Genomic DNA, 27,758 nt, shown 5'->3' with positions numbered 1-27,758 from the left:
TTTGGGTACCATAATATTAAAATGAAGCTTAATTTTTGGCACCATCTAGTAGCAGGTTCCACAACACCACTTCTCAACAGGCAGAGTGGGGCTTCCTCTGACCCTTTCTTTGAGTTTCAAGGGCACGTCCTTGAAAGACAAGTTATGTGTCTTCCCCCACCATGGCCCCTTATGACTTGAAACTCTAATCACATCCCTGCCACCAACTGGCTCAGGCCACCTGGGTGTTTCCAATACCATTGCTCACACATGTGTTATTGCTTTCTCATGCCCTATCTTTGCAAATCTAGATGAAAAGATTATTGATATAACAAATACTTACAGAGAACTTACCATGACCTGGCACTGTTCAAGCGCTTTACATACGTCATCTCATTTAATCCTCACAATGACCGTATGAGATTGGCTCTGCTGTTATCTCCACTTTACAGATGGAGAAACTGAGGCACAGAGTAGTTAAGAAGCTTGCCCAAGGTCACAGTCCCCAAGAGGCATAGTTAAGATTTGAACCCAGGCCATCTGGCTCTAGACTCTAGTCATTGTTGCTATCAGATTCTAATGATTTTTATTTTTAGGCACCTTTCCATCAAGCCAAACTTAAATAGATGAAAAAAGCCTAATTCCCTCACCTGCTAATGAGAAGCTGAAATCAAGTAAAGCATATGCTCTAAGAATAACGTGAGAATTTCTAACCTAGAAACCACCCCCACTGGATATACCCCCGAGGCAGCTAGCAAACGGGGACACCGCATGTAATAAAGTGAAAGAGTGGAAAGACCACGTTTTCATCCACACGGACTTTGTGATCTTGGAGTCCTATAGGTTTAACCCCCTGTGCTTCATGACCTTCCCCAAAGTCTGCCTGCCTACCTCCATCTCAGCCTCCAAACTCAGTTCAAAAGTCACTTCCTTTGAGAAGCCTTCCCTGATGCATCCCAAAGAACAAGTTTGGGTTCTCTCTCCCCCTCCCATGGCACCTTGTGCAGCCACCTGACAGCACACATGCCACACAAGAGTGTGATTATTAGCTAGACAGTTCTGCCCCGAGATGGTGAGATTTTCAAGGGCAGGAGTGATGTTTTGGTTGTTCCCCTGGTATTCATCACATCATAGGAACTGAGTCAGTCTTTGCGGAATAGAGGAATAAATGTGTAAAGGAAGATTCCATAGTTTTGTGTTAAGGAGAACATAAAACTAAATAAAAGCTGACATACACACATACATGCACACACACGAATGCTCACACACGCACGTGCTTATACATGCACACACACATACACACCCATCCTTTGCTTGAAGATGTATATCTAACTTTCAGTGGAATGGAGGATTTAAAAACCCAGAAAGTAGTACCCAATCTGTCTTGGGAAGGGGAAAAAAAGAGAATCACAGAGTTAACGCAAAGTGTTTGTAAATCTCCCCTCAAACAATATCTGTGGTCTGAATGAGATATATGTGTGTCTCTGAGTGTATTTAGTGGTGAAGCGTTTAGAACTCTGCAGTTACCTGGGTTCAAACCCCAGCTCTGTCACTTTCTAACTATGCGATCTTGGGCAAATTACTCAACTTCTCTGTGCCTCAGTTTGTCAACTGTAAAATGGGGCTAATAATAGCACCTTCTTCTTAGACTTGCAGGAATTGAGTGAGGAGATACAGAACAGTAGCCAGCATACAGTGTGAGTTCTAGAATTGTTAGCTCATATTATTACTGTGCGAATTCTACTGAGATCAATAAAATACAAATTTATTTTAAAGTGTTACTGAGTTCTCATAGCAGCTTTTGCATATTAACTAATTTACTGTAATTTAATACTAAAGGCACAGCAACTATCACACACTTTTCATGTTCAAATTGAGTCTTTATTCTGAAAAAGGATGGGAAGTACTGACTTAGGGTTACATCCTTGGGCAACTGCCTCCAGTGACAACTACAATCTGGTATCATTCGGTCAGGTATGTATCGAGGTTTCTGGAGCCTTTCTCTGTGGTGGGCTGTGTTTATTTAACAGGTTATCAGGTGGAAAGCCAGCTAGACACAGGACTTTATAGGGGCTCCCAGAGACTGTTACATGATTCCTGATTATATTTCCATGCATCATGCCTCAGGGCATCAGGAGATTCATTTGTGACAGGCTGCACTGCAAGACCTAACACCTCCCAGTTTCAAGATCTCAAAAATGCCTTCTTAGCCCTGCATAAGGCAGGAGACACGCTCATTTATCCCAAGCCCCTAAAAGTCAGACTGAAAAAAGACCCAGAGAAAGAGATTCCTAGTCAGGCTGCTACGAGACAACTAGGAAGAAAAGCATTCTCCTTCTGAACCCGAGGCTACACGGCACCAGCGTGCAAGTGGGATTTTTTTGAGGCCCTCCAGTCTGTTTCATCTTATCTGTTTCCCCCTTGTTTAGTGCTAGCATGTTTTGGTATTTAAGAAATATTTTTAGCCAATGCAACCTGGTGAAAAAATGGCCAGATATGTGAAATCATCTTCCATTACACATTCTGATAAGGGAGTAGGGCTATAACTTTCAAGGTAGGAAACTAAGAGAGATACATAATGAATCTGTAAATCAAATGGTTGCTGAGCCTGCTCAGGAGGACACCTGAGCCTGGCTGGATTAAAATAGCTACAGGTCCTTCATTAGCAAATACCCAGACACTCCAGGCTGTTCCCCAAACTCAGGAGCTGGAGGTCTGGGCTCCGGCTCTCAGAATACAAAGCTGACGCTTTACCCAAAAGCCACCGTGTTCATCATTTCATCACAGCAAGGCTGCAAGGTGATGGCTCAAGTTCCAAGGCTTTTTATTCTCCTTCCCAAGCTCCTGGGTGAATGCGAGAAAGTCAGTCCTGGAACACAAACAGCTCACAGACTCCCGGAAACCAGTACTGTCCAGCTGAGGATGAGCAAGAGCTCCAGGGACGGGGAAGTGCTACTGCCTTCAGGAGAATGCACCTCAGCCTATAAGGACGGGTAGCACTCAGCTTCTTCCCGTCGGGCCTCAGCAAAACGCAGCTGAGGACCAAAAGTGCAGATTTCTGGGTCACATTCTGACAGGGGCCCAGGAATCTGCATTTTAACACACTCAGTAGGATGACTCTTAACTACACTCAAGTGTGAAAAACACTGCCTTAGGACTTAACTCTGGGAGATAAAACCAGCATAAAGATACAGGTCTTGCTTCACGATATATGCATCCTCAACAACATAGTAAGAGCAGCAGCAGCAGCTCACACTTAGAGTTTCTCCCGTGTGAGCACAGCTCCAGATGCTTTACATACAACCTCTTAATCCTCACAATGACCCTATGAGGAGGTAGTATTATTATTCTCATTTTATACGTAAGGAAGATGAGGCACAGAGAGGTTAAGTGATTTGCTAAGGTCTCAGCTAGTAAGTGGCAGAGGTGGAATTTGAACTCAGCCTGTCTAGTTCCAGAGTCTTCTCATTCTAGAGACTGAACCTAGAGCTGGGGGCCCAGAAAGACACAAGCTCTCTGTTGAAACCTAGAGGTATCACGTACTTAAAATTTCTGCAAAGTGGATCAAGATGTAGGAGCCAAATGATCACTGAAGAAGAGTCTGGATGAACATCCCCAGAACTCTGAAGTGAAGTGGCAATTGTTCTCTTGGGGCCAACCTCTCCAGAAAGCAAGGTCCCTGGAGGGCCTGCTGTGCAGGGGAGCGAGGTGCAGGCACCAAGCTGCAGGGACGAGGGCAGCTCTCATGCAGGCCAGTGTGGCAGGTCCCCACACTCCAGTAACAGCGGCAGTGCCTGAGCCTCAGCGACAGCTGCAGTCACTGGACAGCAAGACCGAGACAACTGGCACTCAACCCATGCTGGCAGGACAGCAGCACCGCCTTTCCTTTCTTTTTAAAAAGGTAGCCTCTTTTATTTCTGATTATAGTATTAAAACACACTCACTGCAGACATGGTGGAAAAACAAGAACGCAGGAAAGAAATTAAAATCATCTATATTCCCATTAGCCAGAGATAATTAATTAACGTTAATACTATATGATGCTTGCCCTTTATTTTTGTATCTGTGTGTATAATTTGTAAAATTGAGATATATCATTCAATTTTTTATACTACTTTTTCTATTTATACATCATGTGCATTTTCCGATATCATTAAATAGTCTTCATCAACATGATTTTAAAGGACTATTAATGCAGCCCATCTGTCTACCTGTTCCATTTCTCTCTTGCTGATATTTAAATTGGCTCTGTTTCACTATAATGGATAATAATCTAACATCTCTGATTATTTTTGTAAAATTAGATGCCTAAAAGTGAAATTGCTGGGTCACAGGACACAGACAACTGTAAGATTCTTGCTTACTCATACTAAGGAGTTAAGATCCCCGTTAATACTAAGTTATTTCCCAGAAAACCAACATCTGCATTCGTTACAATATATGTAGCTGTCTCACTTCACACACACTAGCATTCAGCATGGACATTCTCAAAAGCAGGCCGATCTGATTAACTTAAAATATGGCATTATGTCAACCTTTCCTAGGGAAGAATAAGGTCCTTGAGAAAAGAGCCTTTGTCTATTGTGATCAGGGCCTGGCACATAGTAAGTGCTCAAGAAATATCTGTTGATCGAATGAACGATTCAAAAAATCAGCCGTGACTTGGAATGCTGATCTGCACTCCTCCAGGTCTAACCAGGGACTCCGCCGCGCACAGGCTACGCTGCTCTCTGGTACCTTCTTACCTGCAGCCTCCCTCGCCAACCCTGCCACAGCTGCTGGGTGACCCCCTGACCAGGGAAGACAAACAGTCTGATTCTCTCTCTTGAAGCTCTGAGCTAAGAAGCACAGAGACGGAAGGAGTTACATGAGAACTACCTTCGTGGTAGGCACAGAGTAAATGGCCACCAACTGCCTCAGTCACCCTGGCTCCCGCACTCCCTGGGGCCAGGCTGCTTAGCATTCCCATGGATTCTCAGAGGGCTGATTCCTTAAAATCAACACCCTTTTACTGAGGCTGATGTGTGGTCGTCGAGTTCTGTTCTTGCAACCCAAGGTGGCTGGCAGAGGCGCCCTCTTTGCCAACTTCCCAGATAACCGCAGCCCAGGAGAGTGACCAACCAGATGGAAAACCAGCCCAGCACCAAGGGCCACACTTAGCAAGACACAATTAAACAAAGAGAATAAAAAGTATACAGTTAAACACTATGATTAAAAATGGGAAGTCTGAATGTAGTAGAAACAAACGTTTTCTTCAAAGAATTCCATCTCGGTAGATCACAGTTTTGTCTGTTTAGAGTTACTTTGAGGTGTAGAAATCACCAACATTGTCTGCCTGACCCTGTGCTCTCAGATGGCAGGGCTCATGTTTAATTCTCATGTGTATCTCCAGGGCCTAGCACAATGCCTGGTGTAAGGTAGTACTTAACAAATGCGTGCAAAATAAACATTGGAAACTAAAAAGTGGGAGAACAGGAAGGCTTCTACAGGCTTGGATTTTTAAAAACCCCCATGAGTTGTATCACTTACCCTCCTTCTTCAAAGATGGTAGATGCTCTCTTAACTGAGCCCGACCACACCCCTGAATTGCCCAACGCTATCCTCTCCATTCCTTTGCAGAAACATCTAGACCAATGGCCTCAGCACGCAAGGCTCAGTTGGGTGGCCACTCTAGTTTACCAGCCCATTTCTGTTTTTACCAGTTAAGGGGTATATTTACCAAGAGGACATTTGTGTTTGTTCCCAAACCTGTTTATGTCAGTTATACTCATTACTGTATTTATGTAATTTAATTACTTATTATGTACACTAATGAAATGTCTATGCATAAGGAAAGAGCTGTTGTTTCTATTCTAAGTTGAATGTTTTGAAAAGACTTGATAAAGGTGAGAGGATGAAAAGAACTGTCAAATTAGGAGTGAACAACTATAAAACACTAGGGTGGGTGAGGGGCAATGTACAGGTCTAGAAAAATTTACGGCATTTACTCTGCTAGTGTCTAAGTTCTTACACTGAAGAAAGCAAATCTGGAAATTACAGAGGATGCAATATGGGTGCAGCTTATACAAGTAAAATGATGCAGAATGCTAACATATGAAACAAGTAATAACTAAAACAAGAGTATTGTGAGACATTATCTGTCCTTCCTTCATATAATGAACTCTGAAATTCTCTAAGTTACTTAATCTCATTTAAAAAAATACTGTTGGTTGTGACCACTAAAGTGATTTTGTGACTCCCTGAAAAGATACTGCCTTAATCCTACTCCTTAATTTTATTGGTGGCAGAGCTGATGTTCAGGGAGATTTAAGAGATCTACTAAAGTCACACAGCTACTGTAGTCAGAATTATGACCCTTGATCCACGCCCTATGGTCTGTCAACCACCTCGAGCAACCTTCCTCCTGATCCAGCATAGTTTCCTTTGCAAAAAGTAGGTGAAATCAGGAACTGAACGACCAGAATCAATCCTAGAGAGGAAAGGAAAGAATCCCTCATTCTCTCCTGAGGCTCCGCTTTCCTCTAAGCATTCTCCAAAGCAAGCAAAGACAGGTGTATGAGCTTTTATGCCCAAACTAAGACATGCCAAGTCTCTTGTGCTATAGACACATATTTGGAACAGTGAACCATGTACCTGGGTAGAACACGTGAGCCTTCTAATTTTAGAATGACTTCAGCTCCACGTGAGAAAACTCCAGACAATGGAACGGGGAAGCAGTTTGCAGTTCTGAAAAGCTTTTGTTAGGTGAGATGAGCAATAAACAGATCCCTTGCTTGCTGGCTGACCCACGTTCTACCTGTTTTCCAAACAAGTACCGTCTTCAAAGTCTTTTCCCTATCATCTGATTCGCCCTCCTCTGTGCACTCCCAGCCCAAACTCACCCTCAAAATGTCCCCACCAAAATCTGACCACCATGTCCCCAAGCACACTGGTTGTGGTGACCTTCCCATGAATAACACCACTCTGAATTTTCCATGTTCTTTCATCACCGCCTCTGAAAAGTGTCCCAGACACTAAATCAAATACTGCTTCATGCCAGGTGGTTGTCATTGGACACAGGCGAAAGGAAGGAGCAGAAGTTCAGAGGTTTAAAGAGCCACGCTGAGTACCCAGATCGTGCAAGGCAGACAGCTGAGGGAAGTCTGCAGCCTGGCTGCCAGGTGCCTGAGCGAGGCAGTCACCACACCCTCCGTCATTAGAGGGAGTCTCATGAAAATATGAGAACCAGATGGGTGGCCTGGGAACAGTGCAACATTTTGGAGGGTTAAGCAAGGAGCCACCTAACAACTTAACTGGGTGCATTCTGTCTCTTTTAAGGGGCATTACAAGGTGCCTTTGAAGATAGGTCATAACTCCTTCCTTGGGAGGGTGTGACAGATGTTCTAAGCTGTCAGTGCTGCCAACCTCACCCCGCCACCAGCTAATGTTTCTCTGCATGCTTTACAAATTGACAACCAACCAGATAAAATTTTTTTGTCCTAATCCCCAAACTATTGATGTCACTCCCATAGCAATTATTTTCTAAATCACACACTAAGCAGGCAGCTGAGGTTGCCTTATGACACTACAAGGCTCTCATTATGGATTCTCATGCTGTCTTTTCACCTGTGTGGTGGGCTCTTTGAGGACAAGGACAGAGGACAGCTTCTTTGTATAATCCCAGCAACTAGAATGTTAGAACCTAAATGTAACATAGTATCTGGTTCCAAGAGAATTAAATATATGGCAGTCACACTACCACTTCCCTACCTTGGGTCCATGGCAGCCATCAATTGATCACTGCTGTATTTCCCAACAGCCTGAAGGCAGCCTCATAATCCTTCTCAATAAAGCTTTCCAAGTAGTCTCTACCAATCCATCAGAGTGGTCATGTGAAAAATCTCACAGGCTATTCCTGATTCAAGTCCAACAGATGAGGAAACTAAGATCCAAACAGGAACCAGAGGAATAACTTGCCCAGGGACTTGGCAAAACTGAGACCAGCTGGACCCAAGTGGATGTCTGAGAGGTATTTACTGATGACAATAATGCCACTTTCCTATGCCTATGGCATCATCTACTCTCTACATTTGGGGATCTAAGAAAGAGGAAGATTAGAAGAAACCAATGAAATCTCAACAAGAAAGCCCAAGGAGAACTGTCAAGTAATAAGAACATGGAACTTTTTTCAAAAGGCACAAGAAAGCCAGATGGGATCAGCCCATGATCCTTCAAGCTCACATACCACCCTTGATTGGCACACGGAGTTTGCAATTTTCTCTCCGTGATGCTCCATAAAAATGTTAGTGCTTAATCCTGAGCATGCTTGCAGTCCTTTGTTCCAGAACCATCCTTCAGGAGTGAATCAAACCTTCTTATGTAGACTCTCAGAGTGAAGAGCTCTGCATATTTACATCATGGGTAAAGCCCTGTAGCTTCTGTTCTAAAATGACCCATCGTCACATCTAAATGGATAGTTCTGGGATTTAGTAAACGAGCCCACCAACATCCAGAGCTTAAGGGGTTAGGAGGGACTCCGATGTAAAAGTCAGTCACTCATTATATAAATGAGCACATTTTACAAAAACAGTGTTCACCTGAAAGGAAATATAAGTAGAAAGCAAAATATAAGAGCATTAAAGGAAATGCAAATAAATTGAAGTGCTATAAAATTGAATGCAGCATTGTCTACCCTCCATATTTAAGGGTCTAACAAAAAAAGAAATACTGTAGCTTTTGTTAGTGTAATGAAACTACGGTTTTGTTTTTAAAAGTCCCTATCTGTTAGACATAAGTAATATGCACAAGTGAGACAGGCTTTGCTTTAAAATATCCCAGCAAAGGGAAAAATCAAAAAGGTGGGAGAATTAGATCAAAGAAAAATTGCAGAGTGATGCTAATTGTCAAAGATAGGTGATGGTATGTGGGAACTGATTTCACTGTTACTTTTCTTCTGCTGTGTATGAAGATTCCTATAGTAAATATCAGCAAATAGTTTTACTTATATTACCCAAGAGTTAAATACATGCATGCTCCAATGCTGGGGTAGTGAGTGTGGCTGGTGAGGGTGGTCCCCAGTTTGAGCTGCACCCACCACAGGATTTCAGCCATGTCTAGGGAGGAAAGATTGGGGGTAGGATGGGGGTGGTCAAGGCCTACCAGGGTCTGAGGAATCTTCTAGGAGACAGGAAGGTCACCCTATAGGAAGAGAAACTTAAACAAGTCTGATTCAGTTGCAAAGCCCTGGTCTTTGGAGGGGTGGCTATGACATGGTCATCACCATCTGGACTTGTCTCCTAGCCTAGCCCTCTCCAGACTCATGTCTGGGTCCAATAGGGCAGGGCAGAGAGTAAGTAAATGTGGAAAGAGCTATTCCATTCACCTCTCTGGGGCATACGTCTCATAGTTCAGTAACCCATTAAACCAAGAACAATACAGAGGCCAGACAGGCAGCCCACCTCCCTTCTCCACAGACCACCAACCAAACCTGGACCCTCAAGGCCCCCTGGACACTAGAAGTTGTGGCATTGTCCCTGCTGTCACTCACTATATTGGGCCACAGAGTGGCACTCAGCCAGTTACAGGGTAATGTGCACCATAGCAGGGCTCAACTACTGTTTTCTGAGCATGCATCATAATGAGGGAGAGCAAACCTAGGCACTTGTTGCTCTCAGAGACATTCTCCCAGAAGCAAGTGCAGCAAGGAGACATGGAACAGAGGTTGGTCACTACTGCAGCAAGGACAGTCATTTTGTGGATCAAAGTAGCAGGTCTTCCCATGCCTGCTCAGGAGAGACTGGGAAACCCCTATGGGCCTAGGAGGAGCCACATGAGGCCCCAGAGGGAATACACTCAGGTAGCACATCCCCTAGGCGATTCTTGTATGAATGGATGGAGACGGGGAGGAGGGAGTCAAATAACCAGAACATCCCCTCCTCAAGAACTGTGGTGTCAGCATTTGCCATCATTGCAACCTGTCACTTGCAAGTAACTCAGGAGAGAACCTGGATCTTCGCCTACAGGTTCTACAGTGAGGACCAGGAGGGGATGAGGATGCACTTGGGGGTAAATGGCTCTTAGGAAGGGGGTCAATTCTGAGAACAGCGTGGGGGAGTCACTAAGCTATCCCCCTCCCCATATGTTCACATCTGAGCCCTCTGTGATGTGGGAGGTAATTAAAAAGTGAAAGAATTGCTTCGTGGAAACCCCGGTAGACCCTGGACACTAGAATCACTGCTTTGGGATGGACACACCCTTCTTTCCCCGGCCCCAACAAAGCGCGACACAGAGGAAGAGAGTCACTTTCTTTTATGTCATCATGGACCACCAAGTGGCTTGGACACCTTAAGGGTTCAAGTACATCAAGGATGACAGCTCTAAGGGGAGACTGTGGGGCCGCAGAAGGGTACCCGGTGGGAGTAGCAGCATCACCTCCGGTGTTTGGAGGGAAATGTCTGCAAGAGGAAAAGAGCAAAGTACCAGGGACACTGTGCGGTTGATTAGAGAATTTATAAATACATAGAAAACATCCACTCCCTTCCCAGGACCTCCTTGAAATAACTGGGGAGACAGAGCAGGGGGCCACTGCAGTAACAGATGGGAGCATATTCCATGTCAATGAGGGAAGAGTGAAACTGGCACACTCATGCATCGCTGGCTTAAAAATCACCTCAATTTACTTAGAAAGTGATTTGGCAATTCATACCAAGGGTCATAATATATTTATTCTTGCTCCTGGAGATATATCCTAATGAAAGGATCCAAAAGAAGGAAAAAGCTTCTAGGCATGAAGACGTAGCATCATAATTAAACAGGAAGCAACAGAAATATCCAATGGGGAATGCTTAAATTACACACATCCATTTTAATGGAATAGCATGACATTTTAAAAAGATAAATTTTGAGACATTCCAGCAACATGGAAAAATGCAAAACCTCAAACCTTGAGTTTAAAAAGCAGGAATCAAAACAGTTTCCTCACCATGACTAATTGTATAAAAATATTAGCGCACACGGACAAAGGCTAAAAGCAATGCACAAATGTAACAGTGGATGCTTCTGTAGGACTCTGACCATGGGGGGTTTGCCTCCTACCTTTTCCCAAACTTCCATCTGTTGATCTAGGATCTTTAAAATGAAATGAAAATATCACTACGAATGTCAAAAGATAAACCAGAAAATAACGAAACAAAGATCACCAGGCAGAAGCAGATAAGACGGTTCAGGAATGTGGGTTCTTCTTTAGACGGATTATTACGTGAGCTAAAAAAATGGGGACAGTTCCAACTGTGGGTCCTGCGGGCTCTGCTTTCCAGCAGCCTTGCCCACACTGATAGTCTGAACAGAGAGACAGGAGCCAGTGAGTCCTACATGGGTGGGGAACAGCCTTCCCCTGGCTTGTCATCAAGACTTCCCAGGAGCGTGACCTTGGCCCCTGGGACAAAGGGCAGAGGTGGCTCAGGGGACAGCAGCACGTGAGCTCAGCAGGCATGTGCCTAGGGAGGAAGCTTTGAGCTCAGGCTCCCCAAACTAGGCAGAGTCTGCTCCCTTCCCATCCTCCACACGCCATCCCACACCGAGGGGGCGACACTCACCACTCAGGGCGGACGTGGTGTTCTCCAGGGCCTGGCACACAGCCGACAAAACACCTGTGAGGGGGAAGAAGAGAGAAAAGGTAAGAGTCTGCTCAGCAAACGACTTTCAGGATCCGAGGGAAGGGCACCTCAAGAGGTAAAGACTGGGTAGTTTTACAAAGTGGCCAACAGGCAGGCCTGGCTACACAATTTGGGGGCTCGGTGCAAAATGAAAATGCTGGACCCCTTGTTCAAAAGGCAGGAAAACTGAGCGTATGAGAGTTACTAAAACATAAAGCTTTATCCTTCTTTCTACAGTCTGTCCCTCCACCTGTCATGGTGTTTCTTGGTTTTTTTAAACACCTTACAACATTTTTTTTGGTGGTAAAATGTACAGAACATAGAGTTGACTATTTTAACCATTTTTTTTAAGAGCATAATTTTATTTATTTTTGCTGGGAAAGATTTGCCCTGAGCTAACATCTGTTGCCAATTTTCCTCTTTTTTCCCCCCTCCCCAAAGCCCCAGTACATAGTTGTATCTTCCAGTTGTAGGTCCTTCTAGTTCTTCTGTGTGAGCTGCTGCCACAGCATGGCTACTGACAGACAAGTGGTGTGGTTCCGCGCCAGGAACTGAACCTGGGCCTCTGAAGGGGTGGTGAGAGCCAAACTTTAACCACTGGGCCATCAGGGCTGGCTCCTCCTATTTTAACCATTTTTAAGTGTATAGTTGTGAGGCATTAAGTACCTTCACATTGTTGGGCATGTCATGGTGTTATTTGCTATTTATGTCCCTGCTCCTTTTTGGATATGAGGATAATTGCAAGGTGAGCACAGCTCCTTACAGGTGCATGGGGGCCCCAGGGGCAGTGAGCAAGTGCACACGTGACCCACCAACTGCCAAGTTCCCCTCCAGCCGAGAGCTGGACCACATGCCATGACCCAGCTAGGGGCAGGGAAATCCAGTCAGGTATTTTTTCATCCCAGGGACCAGCTGCTCCGACCCAAGGTGGACAGGTGACCCCCAAGGGTATTACCACCTCTGTGCCAGGATGCACTAGGTACTGGGATCAGGGGTTGGGGAGAGGCTCGCCCTGTCTAGCCACTCTCTGAACATGCCACGGAACTGCCAGTTGGGGATGGGACAGCTGCCACCGTGCCCTACCCTGAGATACCAAGGGGTGCATGCATCTACTCCCAACCGTTCTTGTATCCAGGCCCTTCCAGGGGTAAAGAACCCACCCAGGAGAGGCAGGGAGGTGGTGGTAGGCAGGACCACGAGAGCCAAGGCACAGTGCACAGTCCATTGGCCCAATGGACTTCACGTATAAGATATAAACTCAGAGATAAAACTATTAAGAATTTCAAGACCACAACTGCATGGTATTAAACCCCAAGCTTGGTGTCCATCTGAGCATAAGACTCTGTGCAACTACACAGGTCTCATGGCCCCTGAAGCCTCCCCTGCCAGCAGATGACCTCATGTGCCCTCACAGCACAGTACCGGAGGTTTCTGGAAACAGCAGCAAAATTCCAACGAAGAAGGAACCTCTTAGGAGTTATGCAATCAGCATGAACTAAATTAGAATGACTTCCTAAAACTGAAATGCAAAAAGATGCCATGGTGACCATGCAAAGAGGCTGGGCCACCTATGGGTTAGCCCAGAAGGCAGATGGATCGAGTCAGCACAGAAAACAAGCAGAGCTCTATGCTGTTACCCCTCCGTCACCCAGGACCAGTGCAAACCCCTGCTGTGCAGGTCAGTGTCAGGGGCTCCTCTTCCCTTTCACTCAGGGTGTAGACACAGAAGCCCTTGACTCTCAGGGGAGAAACATATTTTGGAACAGATAAAGCAACCATGTTCATGACTTTCCCTTAGGCCTTTGGAATGAGAAAGATCACCAACACTTCCACCTGCTTCCTTTTACAGGAGGCATGGCGTGATTTCCCAAATGCTGCGACAGAGTCCTGAATCAGATATTTGGGCTGGAGTTGAGGGCCGAGGAGAGAAAATTAATAAAATCACACATGTCCTCCCCATGTGACTGTTTCTTGCTGCCCAACAGTCATGAATCCTGGAAGCACAGCTCTTGAGTTCCCCTGGACGTATGTAAAAGGCTGAGTCTGTAATCCACACACCAAGTGCTAAGTGAGGCATTGCTGCCAAAGCCAGGAAAAGTCTTAGTGGTTCCACAGTGTGAGCTGAGGACTCGTCGCAATCTGACTTTGCTGGCACTGCCACAAACCACTCTGGGCCAAAGTCAGCCAGGAACCTGTGGTCCCATGAAGAACCACTCAGGGATGTTTCAAATGCCTCTGGAGAAGAAGCTCCACTGGCTTGTCACAAACTGTCCCTGAATGAGTGAATTATCTTCCCACCTCCTTCCTCGGCCCCATATCCTGTCAGTCAGCGAAAGCATGGTCCGTACAGTTCCTGGGCTCCATGTCGACCTCTGCTTAAGCAAAACTAAGACAAGAACACAAATACTGATCAACTGCAGCCGGGACAGAGCAGAGCTGATCACCAACTCTCCAGGGCGTGCAGAGGGGCCGCTCTCCCAGCCTTGGGGCAAGTTACTTCGTCCCCTGTGTTCCTCATCTGTAAGCTTTCAACTGCCAAACCCACAAAGGTGTTATGGGAACCAATTAGAATTTGCAGAACCACCATATTCCGCAGATGAAAGACACTAGGTTTTTATTCATAATTTGAGCAAGACCAGAAGAACAGTTCCTTCCTTAATCTTCACATTCCCATGGGAAACACGTCTTAAGGCCCTGGGCTCCTCTCTGCAATCTTGACTCAGGCACAACTTCAGTTGAGGCCCTGGGGTGAGTGGTGAGGTGTCTGCTTTCCCTTCAGACGTGGTGAGCTCCCCAGAGGGTTCCAGACCAAAAGGTCAGGGGTCAGGCCTCTTTCACTTCTCAGCAGGTGGGATACCACTTATTGGGCATGTACCAGTCCCGGGCCCAGCACTAGGGTTTTACGTGTCTTACGTTATTTAGTCCTCATGAGAACCCATGATACAGGCACTTTCCAGTCTCCCTGCCTTCTGGGCCAGCCTGTGGAAACACCTGGTTTTACAGGCGAGGAAATCGAGACTTAGAGAGGTTAAGAAACCTGCCCGATCTCTTGCAGCCAAATTCAGGCTCAAGTCTGCCCAAATCCTATGACCAAGACAGGGTTTAACTACCACACCACGCAACAGTCCTTCTGCCCACAGCCTGTCGTGAAACACCAGTAGGTGTGTCTTCACCAGTTACAACCCCCAAACGAGTCTGAACAACAGACTCAGCAGGCCTAGCAGAGGCGCTGACCTTCCCACTGCCTCCAACTCTCCCCACTCTGAGCAAGGTCTGCTGAGGGGTACGGGGTGAACGTCCAGACTCCCAGATGGCCGATCTGTGTGAGCCCAGGTGCCCAGGCTGCCAGCCCATGGCTGTCTTGGAAAAGCTGGCTGTGTGAATGCCTTCCAGAAACACGTGGCCTTGGCAGGCTCTGAGCCTCATCGGAAACACAGGAAATCCTCCCCTGGAACACCTGTGTGGGGACAGCACAGCCGCAGGGACAGCCGCCACACACACTGGCTCCAGGGAGACAAGACACCGTGCAGACGGAGGTGTGCTGGCCGCAGCCATAGGTTCCTCTCGCCTGAGTTTCAAAGCTGGACCTCAGCTGCCACAGGGCCACCCAGCCAGCCTCCTGCTGGGGCAGGAATCCCTTTTAGGCTGCTCCTGCCAGCATCCCGTTTCTGTTTAAATAGATCCAAAGAGGGGAATCCCTGGATTGTGGACTTCAAAAGGAAAAAAGAAAAGAAAAAGGGTGGCGGTGAGGGGAAAACCACACACAATGGAAGAAAAGCCTTATGAACGGCTGACCCCGGCCCCCAGCCCCTGCCCCCGCGATGGAGTGGGAACCCAAGCCTGCCCTCAGGAAGGACGAGGGTTGCAGTGCTTATAATTCAGCTGTTTGGCAGGCAGATGAAAGTTTCCATCAGAAAGAATGTCAGAAGAGAGACTACCTATCTATCTCATGAGTTCACAGAAGGGAGCCATCATGACCCCCCGTCCACTGGTGTGCCAATGGGAAATGCTGTTGCAAGGTGCCAGGCACCCATCTGCCCTGGGCCATAGAGCAGGGCACCCCCCCACCTCCAGCCCCTCAGTGCAGCTCCTCGTTCACGCATGGGATTGGGTCCCAGGCTGTGCCTTCAACATGGACACCCTCCATCCTCTCCCACCCATCAGCCTGGTGACTGCCTTCTTTGTGGACACTCAGCTCTAGTGTTTGGACCTGGAAGAAGCATCCTCAGGCCCCCCGGTCATCCCAGCAGAGTTGACCGTGTGCTCTCTGGCATCTGTGACAGCCAGTATTTGCTCACTCCGCTGTTCGGATCAGTTGTTCCCCCTAAAAAATCAGGAGCTCCCCATCTCATCCATTTTTCGACCCCCTAAACCAGGCTCCCGGAGGGAAGGGGCAAAGGTGAAGTTCTGGTGTCAGAGAGATGTGGGGAGGGGAGAGGGAGGGGGCAGCAGAACCTTTCGGATGAAGGATGTCCTGGATTTAGAGGAGGTGGTGAGCAAGGTCCTATAGGTAAAGTAATGCAGGTGGGAGGGGCAGGAGTCAGGCCAGAGAGAGGGACAGGGACTGTGGCTGCTCCGGGGGCAGCCAGGATCCCCCCTTACTCTTCTACCATGCTTGGGGCTGGGCGTCATGAGGGACAGAACCAGGAGCTCAGGAAGTGGTGAGTGGTACCTAGAGGGTGAGAATCATGAGGTGCACAAGGGACATCCATGGGCATCCTTGTGGGCACAAAAATATCTGTAAATGGGTCACACAGAACCCAGGGCCTGCTGGGTACAGGTTCTAAGGCCTCTTCCCTTATGAATTATATCCTGAGATTTAAATTTTATCTGCAAACATGGCAGGATTTTGACTACATAGCAAAAATTGAAATATTGCATGACTTTATCAGTACGTATTTTTAAAAGCAAAAGGTTTTGATAGCCAGGTGAAGATGCTGGCTTCAGGGTAACAGCTGATTAGGAAGAAAGAAAAAGGGACCACACTGTAGGTAGGGGCAAGGAGGGAAGCTGGTGGCACCAGGAACCTGCCCCCTGCAGGAATATCCATACATGCCATGGCAGAAAGCAGCCACACGGCACCCCCCATCACCCAGTGAGGCCGGCCCTCCAAGAGGCCATGGTTTCTCTCCAAGAGGTGAAAGTTCACATTTGTCCCTGCTTACAGAGACTTCAGTGACGCTCGCTTCAGAGGATGTCAGGCAAAGCTGCAGGGAAATTTGTGGAGGAACTGGCCAGACGGGATTAGGAAAACTCTGAGGATGGCAAGGAGAGTTTAGAAATATGTGACATGGGAATGAATCACCATGGCCAGCCAGGCTCATGGGACAGAGGGCTCTTTCTTCCACCATCCCAGCATCTGGAACACTGCTTTCAAAACCCAGGTTGGACTCTGCTACCTAAGGAGAGAGTCTTATCAAGAAATTATTTGAAAAGGTTAGTGTTGTGTTTCAGGTGGCAGGTCCTGAGGCACAGAGCAAAGAGACCGACTGTGCAGGGAGGGGCCAGCTTTTAGTTACAAACCCACGCAAGTGAGGTCCCGACCCTGTGCCTAAACACAGTTGTGACATGGGACAAGTTAGCCAGGAAGACATTTCTATGCCAGGGGTGGGGTGCTGGAGGGAAGACCACTAGAGCCTGATTGGTCCCCAGAGCTACCTCTTCACATTGCTCAGTCACAGATTATTGTGGCTGATGGTGTTATTAATAATAACAGCAACAACATTTGCTTGAACACGTACCATGTGCCCAGCATCATCTCATTCAATACTCCAAGCAAGTCCTAGGAAGCAGGGACTACTATGCTCCCATTTTAGAGGTAAGAAAGTGGAGGTACAGGAGATTAAGTAACCTGCCCAAGGTCACCCAGCTTCTAAGTGTCAGATGTTGCAAGCTCATGCTACATGGCCCATTGGCCCCACTTCGCTTCTGGTTACCCTGTGAAGTACAGCCAAAGAACACAGACATGTTAGAAAAGACCTCCTGGGGCCAGCCCCATGGCCGAGTAGTTAAGTTTGTACAATCTGCTTTGGTGTCCCAGGGTTTCCCTGGTTTGGATCCTGGGCTTGTGGATCTATCACCACTCATCGAGCCATGCTGAGGTGGTGTCCCACATAGCAGAGCTGGAAGGACCTACAACTAGAATGTACAACCATGTAATGGGGGCTTTGGGAAGAAGAAGAAAAAAAAGATTGGCAACAGATGTTAGCTCAGGGCCAATCTTTCAAAAAAAAAAAAAAAGAAAGAAAAGGCCTCCTCCTCTTCTCTCCTGGATATAAGCAAGATATGTCCTGTGATATGGGGAGTGCAGGCTAATGGGGAGCCCAGAGACTAGTGTCACCTATGAAAGGTGTCACCTTTAGCAAGTCACTGCACCTCTCTTGATCTTGGGTCCTTCATCTTTAAATGATGGGGTTGGGCCAGAAGATCTGCCCAGTCTCTAAATTGCAAGCATCTGTGAAGATACAGGGCTGTCCATCTTCCTTAACCATCTGGCACACAGTATGCCATCAAGGCACACTGGCCTCATTCCAATATTTTATAAGTGGATCCCTGCCTTGAACATGGATCAGGCAAAATGAAGGCTGCATGTATTTGTCTCAATGACTGTGTTCGGTTTATGACAACTTTGTCTTTCAATTTAGCATGGCACTTACATCAAATATCAGAAGATGGGAGAGATCCTAAATCCAGATGGACACTTTTCATTTCTACATTCTCAAGACACTTTTACTGGCTTGATAATACACTCCAAGCTCACCATCCATGAGGGAGTGCACTTGGGTGACTGAACTCAGCACCCTCAGCTGACCTTCCTAATGACCTCTGGGGTGGCCATAAGCAGCAAAGTCCAACTTGATGAGGCTAAGGCAATACCTCATGATTATGACGTCATGAAAAACAAGCCAGTGTGACCTGAACGCTCATGGGTGTTCTTCACATCCACCTCAATATATCTGTGGATGGGAAAAACCAAAGCATTCAGAATGAACCTTTAGGATCAGAGAGGTGGAAGAAATGAAGAGATGGGTGCCTACACTGCAACTCTCTCCCATTCTCTAATTCTGACTCAAGGTCTATCATGGCAGAGCACAAACGAGCCTTGCTATCAGGCCTGGATTCAAACCCGAGCTCTGCCTCTCCTTACCTGTGAGACCTTGGCTATGTTATCTAACCTTGCTGAGCCTCACTGTCCTCATCCATAAATGGAGATACACCTCCTCCCATGAATACTGCAAGGATTAAGTGAAAAGAAATGGAGTATAAAAGTCAGAGAAGAATGGAATCTTCCATAGCACAGCAAAGGCAGATGAGTGAGGGCTGCCAAAGGCACCACACACCCGCCACGTTCCCACAGGCGCTTCTTCTGCTTCCACACCCCAAGCACCATGGAACCCTGACCACTCTCCAGAGGCCTGTACCTCAAACCACATATTTTTAAAAATAAACTTATCTCATCCCCTGACTGGTTCCACCTCCTCCTCCCCAGCTGTAGGTGGGGCTGAAGAACCACCGGCCATTGCCCACCCTTCCCTCTCCTTTACCCTGTATCCAAGCCAAGCCCTCCCACAGTCCCGCCTCCACGCTGTCCATCTTATCCATCCCCTGCATCCCTACTGCCAGTGCCTCCCTTCAGGCCTCAAACCTCTCCTGGGCTATCACAATAGTTGCCTAACTAGTTTTCCTGCCAACAGCTTTTTCACCTTTGCTCCAGCTGCCAGGGTGAGCTTCTTGAAGCACTTGCTGGACCACAGCCCTCCTTTCCTCTAAACTCTCCATGGGCTTCCCCCCCCCCCCCCCCGCTCACAGAACCCAGTCTGAAGTCCTGGGCAGAGAGTTAGGGGGGCAGAACCTGGTCGCAAACCCCATTTCCATCTAGCTCCTCCCACCCACTCCCATCAGGCACTCTGACTCCAGCTGCCCGGCACTGTCCCCCTTTCCCTGCATGCAACCTGCCCTCACTCAGCCACTCAGCTCGGTGCCTTGGGCTCATGCCACTCGGGTCCTGAGTCAAGTCATTGCAGCTGTGTGACCTTTGCTTAGTTGTCTGAGTCTTGGTTTCCTTCACTATAAAAAGAGATAAAGATAACCATCTCTTGCTCAGGGTTGCTGTAAAGATGAAATGAGGGGACATGTGAGGAGCATGTGGTATACTGAGTGCCACTTAGTAAATATGCAACAAACGGCAGCTACGCTTATTGAGAGTGACCATTAATATTATGCTGATCACTCAAGTCGGTGCGCCCCTTTCTCTACCCATGGGAATCAAATTAGCCTCTTAAAGCCTCGCTCAAATGCCAGAAAGAATCATTTCTTCCTCAGAGCAGTCCATATTTGATTCTGCCTCGTAGTTAAGAAGTTTTCAAGTCTTGTCTGCCCCCCCTCCCCCGCCTCTACTGCGGTCAGGAACCAGGCCTTACTCATCTGGACCCTTACACCTGGCGCAATGCTTCGCATCTGGTTAGGGTGTTCATGCTGAGTATGTTGAGCTGAATTTCTCTAAGAGGTCACCAGCTTGAAAACAGCACTAGAGGGGTGAGAACTGAGAGTGTGCAGGGGGGCAATGAGAGGAGCAGCCGATCCTCGGGAATTCCTTCCTCACGTCCATCCTAGGCTCCCACGGCTACAGCTCTAAGTCCTGGCTCTTACTCTGACTTCACTGGAGACAAAGAACACTCGAAACCTGGCATTCATTCAGTGAACACGGAGCACGCACGATGTGGGAGACACCAGTCTAGGTGCTACAGAGACTGCAAAGGCCTGGAAGTCCCTTCTCTCACTATGCCTGCACGCACTCTTCCTATGAGAAATAACCCTTCCAGTTCTTAGAAATCGTCACGCTGAACTCCATTATAAACATCTGGCTGCACCGTCATTCAGGCGAGTGGGGAGTTGAAATGCGTCTTCCAATTCAATAATGATGTTAACTAGCCTCACTAGAATATGGAGAAGACCACGGCAGAGGCGGGGAAGGGCCATCTTTCTCCTGAACCTGGACTAGGCCTGCTGGACCAGCATGCCAGCTTGATCCGGGGCTGTTTGGTTACCCAATGAGATGACCCCTGAAACATTTTATTTTTATACCCTTAACTCATTTTGTCAGCTTTTTCAGAAATCTTTACAAGAAAACAGGAACCCCCAGGAGGAGGCAGCTGGACCCCCAGTCCTCCACAATGCCCCCCTGACCACTCTAGTAGGCGATGCTCTCTCCTTTCACTTCCTGACAACCATCAGCACCCAGGTCAGGTGAAGAGTCCACTCCAGTCACCCCCATGGGCTGGTCTCCCCATCCTACCCCAGACCTCACTTCCACCATCTCTGATTTAGGACAACTGATGACTGTCTTTCTTTCCCCACTTCAAGGGGCAAATGAGAATATTTGCAAGATGCTCTGAGTTCTTTAGAGTTGAGGTCTTCATAAATGCCCAGGACTGACACCATAGGCACAGGCATCAGGGAAGCAACCCAGCTGTAAAAGGAGGTGACATGAGAGACCTTTGCTTCTGACGACTGGCAGGCATGATGCAATGCCTCACACTGCTACACGGATATCTTCCTCTCCACCCTCCCCACCCACTTCAAAGCCTTACAGAACAACGCTGCCCACCGATCTGGTGGTCTGAGAGGACCCCTTCCTATGAGATAGCAAATAGTACACAGGCACAAAATATCAAACAATCAGTTAACCAGGATGCACTGAGCATCTCCACTGAGCGAGGAAGGCCCTGTGCCCACTCCCATCCACACAGATTTACAACACACCCTTTTTTGTTAGGAGGAAGCAGTTACCTCTCGGGCAGAGTTAAAGTCTTATCAAAGACCTGGAGCAGGGGCTGGGGACTAGTCACACTTCCTCTTCCACGGGGCCTGCTCCTGTGCTGGCTGGCTGAGGGCCCCTATCCAGGGATTGCACAGCAGGAAGGCGAGTATCACCGAGCCCTCCCGGCCAGCTGGAGTTCCCCAGCTGCTGAATCACCAACAGGCTCTACCAGAGCTGAGCTCTGAAGTCGCAAGAAGCTGCGCCCAGCTGAGGCGCTCCGAAACCTCGTTCCAGCTGAGTGACACTGATTTGAGGCATCGAGGTGTCTGTGAGAAGAGCTACACTCGACTTTCCCAGAGTCCCAGAGGCAAGAAGGGGTAGGGGAGTGGGCTAGAGACAAGGCTGGGATAAAGTGGCAGACGTGACAGCTCTAGCTGCAGGGCCCAGCCCCTCAGCACTGTGATCCAGCTAAGCAGAGACCTGGCTGCCAGGAAATCCAGGAATCATGCCAGTTCTGGGGGAGTCCACTGGGATGTTATAAGCCACCCTCCGTTCTGTGGAGGCCCACCGGCCCCAGCTCAGTTTCCCCTGGCCTTGTGGTGGCCCCAGAATTGCCTTCCTTTGGGTCCCAAGTCAGAAGTGGCTCTGCTCGTGAGGACCTCAGACCAGCAGAGTTAGCCTCTCGACAGCGCTGACAAACCAGGCCCATCCCTCAGCTCTGTCAAGGCCACAGGTACACGCCACTCACAGCGAGGGGCTTGAAAGTAGGCTATGAGTGGGGAGGAAGTAAAAAATAAGCAATCCTTGAACTCTGCCCCATTTCCTCCATGTGAATAGCTTGGTGATGACAAACTCGTCCCTTCCCACCGCTCTGCTCAGGATACCCCTGGAACCAGCCTGCAGACAGCAAATTGCGAGGCTTGGAGTTTGGGCCAAGATAAATATCCAAGATAAATACCTGGCAGAACTTCAGATCAATGCAGCACCAGCCTGCAGGGTGGACAGAGGCAACAGCATTGCACAAGGCTGATCACCACTGTCAGTCTTCCACTGTGTCCTGTGTTCCTGGGACAGGCCCCAGAACACCCCTTAAGAGAACTCATTTGACTAGATAAGGGTCACTGATTGAGAAGCAGGGTTCAAACACAGGACACAAATCCCTGGAACTACAGATATTCAAGAGTTCAGGGGAAAACACCCCGAGGTTCTCATAACCCCACATTTCTCAACCCACATCACACTGCAGGCTAGGAAAATGTCTACGTTCTTTTCCTTGGGCACTGGAAGTGAGTGGCAGGAGGAGGAAGAGGAGAGACTGGTGAGAAAAGGCCTGGGTGATGAGTGCAGATACCAGCCGCTGAAAAGGGCCAGGATGAGGAGTGGGCAGGAGATGCTCAGACTGACCTCCTTTCACTGGGAGACCCTGACCAGGACACCCCTAGCCCAGGGGTTCACATTTGGTGGTGCTCCTAGGGGTCATCTGGAAACCTGTGGAGGTAGTTTTTGATGGTCACAATGACTCGGGGCCACTGTGGGTGTATAGAGGGTGAGAGCAGGGATGCTAAATTACTGCAACGCACAGGACTTTGTCCTGCATAAGATGCTAATAGGGTACCCTGTTGAGAAATTCTAGACCCCAACAGGGAGAGTCCCTTCAACCACAGGTCATTTAGCCTCCAAGTGCCCACGGGCCGAGGCACCAAAACTCAGGGGAAAGGGAACAAGCTGGCCGTCACATGAACGGACCCGGCCACTCATTGGAGGCTTGCATACGGTCTCTGGGAAGCTCACAGTGGGACTGTGGAGAGGCGCCCGCCCTCATTAACTGGATCCTTGCTTCCCCTCTCAGTGATTCCCTCTATCCTCATGTTCATCTGTCTGACTCTCCATACTAACCTGAAGCATTCGGGTTGCACAATACAATCCTACCTATAAAGTTAACAAGACTGACAAGCCACAAATAAATCTGCTCTGGTGTTTTATAGTCGTGAGGCTCCAAAGAGACTCCCAGGAGCCCGAGAGAGAGGGAACTGACAGGGTGGTGATGGATTTGACTGTCTCTTGGTCCACTGCCCAATTTTAGGACCTCTGACGCATTTCCCTCTGGCCAGCGCGTGTTCTTCTGGCCACATGTGGAAAAGCTGCTCAGTGAGTGCCCCAAGAGCACTTTATCGTGGGGCAAGAGTCTCATTTGCTGACTAGAGACAAGCCAGTAAGGAAGAAGGCACACCTGTGCCCACAGTTGCGGGGTCGAGAGCATCATGTACCTTTCAGTGGTACTAAAAAGCATTTTAAAGGAAGTCACAAACCTGAGGAAGACCAGGTAGCTCTTTTATGGGACAAGAGGAGTGGGATCTCCCCACCAACCCGTCTCCTGCCCCTTTCTCTATTTGCCTCTTTGACTTTTTAGGGGAAAATGGTGGAAATAAGAAGCAAAAGGGAAGGAGGAGCAGAAAAAAGACGAATTTTTCTGCTAGGATGGTTTAATTCTAGCACGAATAGGAGGACTGTAGAGAGGAGAATGTGGGTGGCAGCCCTGTAGGTTTAAGTCCCAGATAGGAGTGCAGTAGGAAAAGGGTCCTAGGTCATTAATATTGAATGTATTTCTGAAGCACGGCCTAGAAAAATCAGACTCGTCTAAATCTGAAAGTGATGTAGGAACCAAAACCAGCTGATGCAATGGCCCAGCCACTTTGGAGGGCAGTGTGGTGGTTTCCTGCAAAACTAAACAGTCTTACCATACGGTCCAGCGATCAAGCTCCTTGGTATTTACCCAAATGGTTGAAAACTTATGTCCACAGAAAAACCTGCACCCAAATGTTTACAGCAGCTTTGCTCATAACTGCCCAAACTTGAAAATAACCAAGATGTCCTTTAGTAGGTGAATGGATAAATTGTGGTACATCCAGACAACAGAATATTGTGCAGCAATAAAAAGTGAGTTATCAAGTCACAAAAAGACGTGGAGGAAACTTAAGTGCATATTACCAAGTGGAAGAAGCCAATCAGAAAAGGCCGCACACTGTGACTGTGTAATTCCAACTATATGACATTCTGGGAAAGGTAAAACTACGGAGACAGTGACAAGACCAGGGGTTTGGGAGAAGAGAGGGTGGGAGGGATGAATAGGGGAGGCACAGGGGGTTTTTAGGGCAGTAAAACTATTCTGTGTGATAATGCATGTTATTGTACATTTGTCAAAACTTATAGAATGCATAACACAAAGGAGAAACCCTAACGTAAACTAGTGACTTTAGGTTACATTTAACTTTAGTTAAAAAACATTAACTTTAGTTAATAATAATGTACCAATATTGGCTCATCAATTATAGCAAATGTACCACACTAAAGCAAGATGTTAATACGGGAAATTGTGTGGGATGGGGTAAGGAAGTATATGGGAATTCTCTGTACTTTCCATCCAATTTCTCTATAAACCTGAAACTGCTCTTAAAAAAAAAATACAGTCAACTGAAAAAAAAAAAAACAGCTGATGACAAATACAACACCATGAAGCTGAATTACTTTACTCCACATCCTAAACTGTCCAGTCAGACTGCTTCCCTAAGTTTAAGTAAAAGTCCTTCTCCTAGGAAGGCCAAGCTGGCATAAACAGCTTGGGTTGGACTTTTCTGGAAATGCAAAGGAGACACTGCTCAACCTTCCATGGAGCCCCATGGCTTTTGGCCTCATCGCTGCCCCCTCAGCTTGGCTGGGTGCACAGGCAGACGACAAAGCTTGCTTTCCCAGCCATCGCTGTGAATTCTAGCCAGCTGAAAACTCAGGGAGGGAAGCAGCACAATCAGTTCTCGTATGTTGTGAAATGTGTTACAGGGCTGTGTTCAATGAACGATTATTGACAACAGCTCCCAGGGAGAAGCAACGACCAGCTTTGGTCAGTGGCTGATCAGACTGGGCTGGGCCACAGTGTACTCAGAGCCTTACTCTCAAACTGGGAATATATCCGATGAGAGGAAGCAGAAGAGAGCCAGGTTCCTTGTGGAAATAGGCCCTGGATAAGGCAAGGGAGGGGACCAGAGGGGAGTAAGGGGAGGAACAATGGGCGAGGGGTCTTCCAATAGAGAGAGCGATAGGCACAGTCAGGAGTCTGAGCAGATTTTGAAACAACCAAGGAAATCCAGTATCCTGCTTTCAGGGCAACTGGCCTTGCTTCTGTGGTTTATAATGTAAAACAGATGACGTATCCTAGACATGCTGTCCCAGAGGACAAGTTATTAATACAGTTTTCAATCTGTTGCAGCCAGTCATCTGCTCTGAGACTGAGGGAGCAGAATACAAGAGTTGCTAGAAGGATAGTTTAATCCAACTTCTTTTTTGTTTTTTTTTTAAAGATTTTATTTTTTCCTTTTTCTCCCCAAAGCCCCCCGGTACATAGTTGTATATTCTTCGTTGTGGGTCCTTCTAGTTGTGGCATGTGGGACGCTGCCTCAGTGTGGTTTGATGAACAGTGCCATGTCCGCGCCCAGGATTTGAACCAACGAAACACTGGGCCGCCTGCAGTGGAGCACGCGAACTTAACCACTCGGCCACGGGGCCAGCCCCTAATCCGACTTCTTGACCCTCCAGTTATATCCAAGAGTGGGCTCCCAAGTGGGTGTCAGGCACAGCTTTTATCATAACAAAATGAAGCTACAGTTATGGAGAACTTTTCCACCTCCTCTTCCTGTCCTTTCTTACATTCAGGTAGAAAAGGAACAAGAGAGCAGTGGTGGTGTTTTAATCGTCCAACATCATCCTTCTGTGAGGACCTACGAGCAAGGTAACAACACAAGCGGCTCACCCCCCATCCCCAGCACTGTCACAACCTGACATTTTATTGTATGTTTATTTATTTATTTTCTGTCTCCTTGGGACCAAGTAGGGGCAAGGGAGATGGTGTTTTTTGGTTCACTGTATGCTCAGTGCCCAGAACAGTGCCTGACACATAGACAGCTGTCAACAATACTTGCTGAATGAATTCAGTTCCTTTCCAAGCCAAACCTGCCAGACAGTTCCACAGAGGTGTCCATGGAGTGTGAACCAAAGAAGTTAACACCTGAACTCCTATTTGTGCAGGAGCACTTGCTAATAACTCCGGAATCTAGGTTCTTTCATCCTGGAATCAGAAAACACCTTAGAACTTTCCTGTGATGACAGTTCTCCAAGAACTAATGCAGACACTGGAGCATTTTCTTCATCATGGGGGGAGGGGCGTGTGTGTGAGTAAACAGAGTCATTATGGATGTCCTTTCTGAACTGGTGACATCTAACGGAGACCTGAATATAATGAGGGAACCAGTCCTGCAAAGATCTGGGGGAAGAGCATCCAAAGCTGAAGGAAGAGCAAGTGTAAAGGTCCTGAGGTGGGAGTGAACTTAGCCTGTTTGGGGAAGAGCAAGAAGGCTGATGTGGCTGGAGCAGGACAGTGGTGGGAGACGAGGCTGGAGAGATGCCAGGGCAGGTGTCTCACACGGGGAATGCTAGAGTCTGAGTTTTATTCCAAGCTGGAGCCACTACAAGGTTCTGAGCAGGAGCCACAGCATCTGATGTGTGTGTTAGGATTGCTCAGGGCACTGAGAACAGAAGAGGCCTTAAGGAGGCAAGACTGGAAATTGGAGCAGTGGGGATGAGACTACTGCAGAAGTCCAGGCGAAAGAGGAGAGGGGGAGCAGGGGAGGACGTTAAAAGTGGCTGGATGCAGAATACAACAGAAACACAGCAGACAAGACTCACTGAACGTGGGAGGTGCATTCTGGCCTCATTCTGTCAGGGACCTCCTCTCTTCACCCCATCTCTATTCTACCAGTCCCTGCTTTCTCTTCACCTTCCTAGGCCATGTTTGACCTTCAAGGCCAGTTCAAACATCAATGTCTTCAAAAACCTTTCCTGACCACCTCAGATGGAAGACCCCCGTCTCCCTCAAAAAATTAAAAACAAATGAATAAACAGACAAGAACACAGGCCTAGAGAAACCCATTAGTAGGCTCAACGCCCACAAGAGCCAAACCACACCAGTCAACCTTATCTTGGTTCTCTGAACAGTTTCACGAACAGTTCCCTTCCAAAGTCTGCCCACTCTCCCCGAGATCCTCCAGAAGGCTACAAACTGGAATGAAGTTTCTGCCCCTGGTCTTTCCCAGGCCGGTCCTAGGGATCTCAGTCCAGGGTCACCCCACACTTACCTGTGTGACACTCGATCAACATCCAGGATAAATTAGTCTCCAGATGCTGATGGCTGTACCCAAGGCTTTCTGGACGCACGCGCAGAATCTAATCCCGCTCATGTGTCCCTCCGCTACGGCCCGTGGGCTGCACTAGAGCATCCCAGGCCCAGAAAGGGAGGGCCCGCAAGGAGCAAAGTGAACGGGCCCCACGCTGACCTGTGA

At 47.7% G+C, this 27,758-nt stretch overlaps 1 protein-coding gene across 2 annotated transcripts in view; it reads right to left on the bottom strand.

Moving 5' to 3' along the window:
* The window catches only part of TGFA (transforming growth factor alpha), a 103,843-nt gene that overhangs the window by 57,507 nt on the left and 18,578 nt on the right, over positions 1–27,758 (bottom strand). For both annotated transcript variants that reach the window (XM_008514835.2, XM_008514834.2), the window contains exon 2: positions 11,553–11,606. In XM_008514835.2, the coding sequence (XP_008513057.1) occupies positions 11,553–11,606 (54 nt within the window). The remainder of the gene's footprint in view (positions 1–11,552; positions 11,607–27,758) is intronic.

This window comes from Equus przewalskii, chromosome 14, assembly GCF_037783145.1.
Source record: "Equus przewalskii isolate Varuska chromosome 14, EquPr2, whole genome shotgun sequence".
In the NCBI taxonomy this organism is placed as follows: Eukaryota; Metazoa; Chordata; class Mammalia; order Perissodactyla; family Equidae; genus Equus; species Equus przewalskii.
Note: the sequence above shows the minus strand (reverse complement) of the source record. Positions and strands in the feature narration are given on the sequence as shown.